This window comes from Fringilla coelebs (genome assembly GCF_963513975.1).
Source record: "Fringilla coelebs genome assembly, chromosome: 36".
Taxonomy (NCBI): domain Eukaryota; kingdom Metazoa; phylum Chordata; class Aves; order Passeriformes; family Fringillidae; genus Fringilla; species Fringilla coelebs.
The window spans coordinates 44,578-51,176 of record NC_140062.1 but is presented as its reverse complement, the minus strand read 5'-3'; the positions used below and the strand labels follow the sequence as shown (position 1 = coordinate 51,176).

At 49.6% G+C, this 6,599-nt stretch overlaps 1 protein-coding gene across 1 annotated transcript in view; it reads right to left on the bottom strand.

Moving 5' to 3' along the window:
- POLD1 (DNA polymerase delta 1, catalytic subunit) overlaps positions 1 to 6,599 on the bottom strand; it is a gene marked incomplete at both ends in the record, with an annotated part of 50,800 nt that overhangs the window by 461 nt on the left and 43,740 nt on the right. The window contains 2 exons of the mRNA XM_084224310.1: positions 3,012 to 3,114; positions 5,932 to 6,084. Coding sequence (XP_084080436.1) covers positions 3,012 to 3,114; positions 5,932 to 6,084 — 256 coding nt within the window. The remainder of the gene's footprint in view (positions 1 to 3,011; positions 3,115 to 5,931; positions 6,085 to 6,599) is intronic.

Genomic DNA, 6,599 nt, shown 5'->3' with positions numbered 1-6,599 from the left:
GAAAAACGGGGAAAACGGGAAAATTCGGGGTGGAAATGGGAAATTTGGGGTGAAAATGGGAAAATTTGGGGTGAAAAACGGGAAATTCGGGAAAATTTGGGGTGAAAAACGGGGAATTCGGGAAAATTCAGGGGGAAAAACGGGGATTTTGTAAAAAATTCAGGGGGAAAATGGGAAATTTGGGGGGAAAAACGAGAAAATTTGGGGTGGAAATGGGAAAATTCGGGGGGAAAATGGGAAAATCACTCGATTTTTCCCAAATTTCCCCAATTTTCGGCATTTTCTGACCCTGAGTGACCCCTGAGTGACCCCAGCCCCCCAAATATCCCAAATTTCTCTCAAATTTCCCCCAAATTTCCTCGATTTTTTCCCAATTTTTGACATTTTCTGACCCTGAGTGACCCCTGGGTGACCCCAATGACCCCTGGATGACCCCTGAGTGACCCCAGTGACCCCAGCTCCCAAAATTTCCCCAAATTTCCCCCAAATCTCTCCCAATTTTCCCCAAATTTCCCCAATTTTTGCCATTTTCTGACCCTGAGTGACCCCTGAGTGACCCCTGGGTGACCCTGAGTGACCCCAGCTCCCAAAATTTCCCCCAAATCTCCCCCAATTTCCCCCAAATTTCCTCAATTTTCTCCCAAATTTCCCCAATTTTTGGCATTTTCTGACCCCGAGTGACCCCTGGGTGACCCCTGAGTGACCCCAGTGACCCCTGAGTGACCCCAATGACCCCTGAGTGACCCCTGAGTGACCCCAGTGACCTCAGCCCCCCAAATTTCCCCAAATTTCCCCCAAATTTCTCCAATTTTTGGCCTTTTCTGACCCCGAGTGACCCCTGGGTGACCCCAATGACCCCTGAGTGACCCCAGTGACCCCTGAGTGACCCCTGGGTGACCTCAGCCTCCCAAATATCCCAAATTTCTCTCAAATTTCCCCCAAATTTCCCCAAATTTACTCGATTTTTTCCCAATTTTTGCCATTTTCTGACCCCGAGTGACCCCTGGGTGACCCCAATGACCCCTGGGTGACCCCAATGACCCCTGAGTGACCCCTGGATGACCCCTGAGTGACCCCAATGACCCCTGAGTGACCCCTGGGTGACCCCAATGACCCCTGAGTGACCCAAGAGTGACCCCAGTGACCCCTGGGTGACCTCAGCCTCCCAAATATCCCAAATTTCTCTCAAATTTCCCCCAAATTTCCTCGATTTTTTCCCAATTTCTGCCATTTTCTGACCCCGAGTGACCCCTGGATGACCCCAATGACCCCTGAGTGACCCCTGAGTGACCCCTGAGTGACCCCAGCCCCCAAATTTCCCCCAATTTCCCCCAAATTTCCCCAATTTTTCCCAAATTTCCCCAATTTTTGCCATTTTCTGACCCTGAGTGACCCCTGAGTGACCCCAATGACCCCTGAGTGACCCCTGGGTGACCCTGAGTGACCCCAGCCCCCCAAATTTCCCCCAAATTCACTCAATTTTACCCCAATTTCCCCCAAATTTCCCCAATTTTTGGCCTTTTCTGACCCCGAGTGACCCCTGGGTGACCCCAATGACCCCTGAGTGACCCCAGTGACCCCTGAGTGACCCCAGTGACCTCAGCCCCCCAAATTCCCCCAATTTTTTCCCAAATTTCCCCAATTTTTGGCCTTTTCTGCCCCCGAGTGACCCCTGGGTGACCCCAATGACCCCTGGATGACCCCTGAGTGACCCCAGGATGACCTCTGACCTCGGAGCGGGTGTAGGCCGCCTGTCCCCGTGCCCCGGTGACGATGACGTAGGGAACAGTGAGTGACCCCTGAGTGACCCCTGAGTGACCCCTGGGTGACCCCTGAGTGACCCCAATGACCCCTGAGTGACCCCAGTGACCCCAGCCCCCCAAACTTACTCATTTTTTCCCCAAATTTCCCCAATTTTCCTTCAATTTTAGCCAAATTTCCCCAATTTTTTCCATTTTCTGCCCCCGAGTGACCCCCGAGTGACCCCTGAGTGACCCCAATGACCCCTGAGTGACCCCTGAGTGACCCCAATGACCTCTGAGTGACCCCAGCCCCCCAAATTTCCCCCAATTTTAGCCAAATTTCCCCAATTTTTGCCATTTTCTGACCCCGAGTGACCTTGAGTGACCCCTGGGTGACCCCAATGACCCCTGGATGACCCCTGAGTGACCCCAATGACCCCTGAGTGACCCCAGTGTCCTCAACCCCCCAAATTTCCCCGATTTTTTCCCAATTTTTGCCATTTTCTGACCCTGAGTGACCCCGAGTGACCCCTGGGTGACCCCTGAGTGACCCCTGAGTGACCCCTGGATGACCCCAGGATGACCTCTGACCTCAGAGCGGGTGTAGGCCGCCTGTCCCCGTGCCCCGGTGACAATGACATAGGGGACAGTGAGTGACCCTGAGTGACCCCAATGACCCCTGAGTGACCCCAATGACCCCTGGGTGACCCCAATGACCCCTGAGTGACCTTGAGTGACCCCAGCCCCCCAAACTTACTCATTTTTTCCCCAAATTTCCCCCAATTTTAGCCAAATTTCCCCAATTTTTGCCATTTTCTGCCCCCGAGTGACCTTGAGTGACCCCTGGGTGACCCCAATGACCCCTGAGTGACCCCTGGATGACCCCAGTGACCCCTGAGTGACCCCTGGGTGATCCCAGCCTCCCAAATATCCCAAATTTCCCCAAATTTACTCGATTTTTTCCCAATTTTTGGCATTTTCTGACCCCGAGTGACCTTGAGTGACCCCTGAGTGACCCCAATGACCCCTGAGTGACCCAATGACCCCTGGGTGACCCCAATGACCCCTGGGTGACCCCTGAGTGACCCCTGAGTGACCCCAGTGACCCCTGAGTGACCCCTGAGTGACCCCAGCCCCCCAAATTTCCTCAATTTTTCCCAAATTTCCCCAATTTTTGGCATTTTCTGACCCCGAGTGACCCCAATGACCCTGAGTGACCCCTGAGTGACCCCTGGGTGACCCCTGGATGACCCCAGGATGACCTCTGACCTCAGAGCGGGTGTAGGCCGCCTGTCCCCGTGCCCCGGTGACGATGACGTAGGGAACTCTGTCCCCAAGGTTGGGGGCGCTGCCGGGGTCCCGGCGCCGCAGCCTGGGGAGAAAAACGGCAAAAGTGGGAAAAAATGGGAAAAAAATTACAAATTTTGGGGGAAATATCAAAATTCTGGGGGAAAATATCAAAATTTAGGGAAAAAACCCCAAAGTTCTGGGGGAAAAACCCCAAAGTTCTGGGGGAAAAAGCCCAAATTGGGAAAAAAAGGGGAAAAAATGGGGGAAAAACCCAAATTCTGGGGGAAAAAAAGAGAAAATTGGGAAAAAAACCAAAATTGGGAAAAAAAACCAAAATTGGGAAAAACCCCCACAAATTCTGGGGGAAAAAACTCCAAAATTGGGAGAAAAGGAGAAATTTGGGGAAAAACCCCCAAAATTCTGGGGGAAACCCCCTTCCAATTCTGGGGAAAAACCTCAAAATTCTGGGGGAAAAAACCCAAATTCTGGGGAAAACCCCCAAAATTCTGGGGGAAAAAACCCAAAATTGGGAAAAAGGGGAAAAAAGCAAAAGTTCTGGGGGGAAAAGGCCCAAAATTGGGAAAAAATGGGGGAAAAACCGCAAATTCTGGGGGAAAATATCAAAATTTAGGGAAAAAACCCCAAAATTCTGGGGAAAAATGGAGAAATTTGGGGGAAAAAAGCCAAAGTTCTGGGGGAAAAAGCCCAAAATTGGGAAAAAATGGGGGAAAAAACCCAAATTCTGGGGGAAAACCTCAAAATTTAGGGGAAAACCTCAAAATTTAGGGAAAAAAAGCCCAAAATTCTGGAGGAAAATGGAGAAACTTGGGGGGAAAAACAACAACATTGAGAAAAAAGGGGGAAAAACAAAAAATTTTGGGGGAAAAAAACCCAAAATTCTGGGGGAAAATGGAGAAATTTGGGGGAAAAACCCCAAAATTGGGAAAAAATGGGGGAAAGAATCCAAAATAGGGAAAAAATGGGGAAAAATGGGGGAAAAAACCCCAAAATTAGGAAAAAGGGAAAAAAAATCACAAATTTTGGGGGAAAATATCAAAATTTAGGGAAAAATCCCCAAAATTCTGGGGAAAAAAGGAGAAATTTGGGGGAAAAAAACCCAAAATCGTGAAAAAGGGAAAAAAACCCACAAATTTTGGGGGAAAAAGCCCAAAATTGGGAAAAAATGGGGGAAAAACCACAAATTCTGGGGGGAAAAACTCCAAAATTGGGAAAAATGGGGGAAAACACCCTAAAATTTGGGGGGAAAATATCAAAATTTAGGGAAAAAAACCCAAAATAAATGGAGAAATTTGGGGGAAAACACCCCAAAATTCTGGGAAAAAAACCCCAAATTTGGGAAAAATGGGGGAAAAAACCCCCAAAATTCTGGGGGAAAATGGAGAAATTTGGGGGGAAAAAAACCCAAAATTGGGAAAACCAGAAAAAAACGGGGGAAAACCCCAAAATTCTGGGGGGGAAAACCCCAAAATTGGGAAAAAAGGGGAAATCTGGGGGGGAAAAACCCCCAAAATTCGGAAAAAATGAGAAATTTGGGGGAAACCCCCCAAAATTTAGGGGGAAATATCAAAATTTAGAGAAAAACCTCCAAAATTCTGGGGGAAAAAACCCCAAAATTGGGAAAAAAGGAGAAACTTTGGAGGAAAAAAACCCCAAAATTGTGAACCAAAATTTCTGGGGGTGTTTTTGGGGTGATTTTTGAGGTTTTGGGGGTTTCTGGGGAAGTTTTTGGAGGTCTTGGGGGTGGATTTTGGGGTTTTTGGGGTTTCTGGGGGTGTTTTGGGGTGATTTTTGGGGTTTTTGGGGTTTCTGGGGGTGTTTTGGGTGATTTTTGGGGTTTTTTGGGGTTTCTGGGTGTGTTTTTTCCGTTTTTCTGGGTTTTTTGGGTGTTTTTGGGGTTTTTTGGGGGTTTTCTCACCTCTCAGCCAGGGCCACGTGTGCCTGGGGGGGCGCTGTAGGCGCTGGAAGGGTTTTGGGGTGGATTTTGGGGTTTCTGGGGGTGTTTTTGGGGTGATTTTTAGGGGTTTTGGGGTGGATTTGAGGTTTTTGGGGTTTCTAGGTGGCTTTTTAAGGTTTCTGGCTGTGTTTTTTTCCATTTTTCAGGGTTTTTGAGGTGGTTTTGGGGTGTTTTTTGGGGATTTTGGGGTTTTGGGTTGGTTCTGGGGGTGTTTTTTCCATTTTCCAAAGTTTGGGGGGTGGTTTTGGGGTATTTTTGGGGCGATTTTTGGGGATTTTGGGGTTTCTTGGGTTGTTTTTTCCATTTTTTGAGGTTTTTGGGGTGTTTTTGTGGTTTTCTCACCTCTCAGCCAGGGCCACGTGTGCCTGGGGGGCGTTTTTAGGGTGAATTTTGAGGTTTTTTGGGGTTTCTGGGGGTGTTTTGGGGTTTCTGGGTGGGTTTTTGGGATTTCTTGGGTTGTTTTTTCCATTTTTTGAGGTTTTTGAGGTGATTTTGGGGTTTTTTGGGGGTTTTCTCACCTCTCAGCCGGGGCCATGTGTGCCTGGGGGGCGCTGTAGGCGCTGGAAGGGTTTTGGGGTGGATTTTGGGGTTTCTGGGGGTGTTTTTGGGGTGATTTTTAGGGGTTTTGGGGTGGATTTTGGGGTTTTTGGGGTTTCGGGGGTGTTTTGGGGGTTTCTGGGTGGGTTTTTGGTGTTTCTGGGTGTTTTTTGGGGGGTCTTGGGGGTGATTTTTGGGGTTTTAAGGGTGAATTTTGGGGTTTATGGTGGTTTCTGGGGGTGTTTTTGGGGTTTCTTGGGTTGTTTTTTTTCCGTTTTTTGGGGTGGTTTTGGGGTTTTTGGGGTTTCTGGGTGGGTTTTTGGTGGGATTTTGAGGTTTTTGGGGTTTCTGGGTGTGATTTTGAGGTGTTTTTGGGGTTTTTCTCACCTCTCAGCCAGGGCCACGTGTGCCTGGGGGGCGCTGTAGGCGCTGGCTGCCCGGGTCAGCTCCTTGGTGATGACGAGCTGGGAGATGTCGATGCGGTTGCAGAGCAGGTCTGAGATCACTTCCTGGGCGTGGGCCACGGCCCCCTGGGGATCCCTGCCAAAAATGGGGGTCAGGGACCCCAAAAATGACCTAAACTGACCCCAAAAATCACCCAAAACCCACCGAGAACTGCCACCCCAAAACTGCCCCAAATCCATCCCAAAAACCGACCCCAAATCCACCCAAACCTCCTGGGCGTGGGCCACGGCCCCCTGGGGGTCCCTATGAAAATTGGGGGTCAGGGACCCCAAAAATGACCCAAATTCAACCAAAAAACTGCCCCAAACTGACCCCAAAACTGACCCCAAATCCACCCCAAACTGACCCCAAATCCATCCCAAACTGACCCCAAAACTGACCCCAAATCCATCCCAAACTGACTCCAAAACTGCCCCAAACTGACCCCAAAAACTGACCCCAAATCCATCCCAAACTGACTCCAAAACTGCCCCAAATCCATCCCAAAACTGACCCCAAACTGACCCCAAATCCATCCCAAACTGACCCCAAAAACCGACCCCAAATCCACCCAAACCTCCTGGGCGTGGGCCACGGCCCCCTGGGGATCC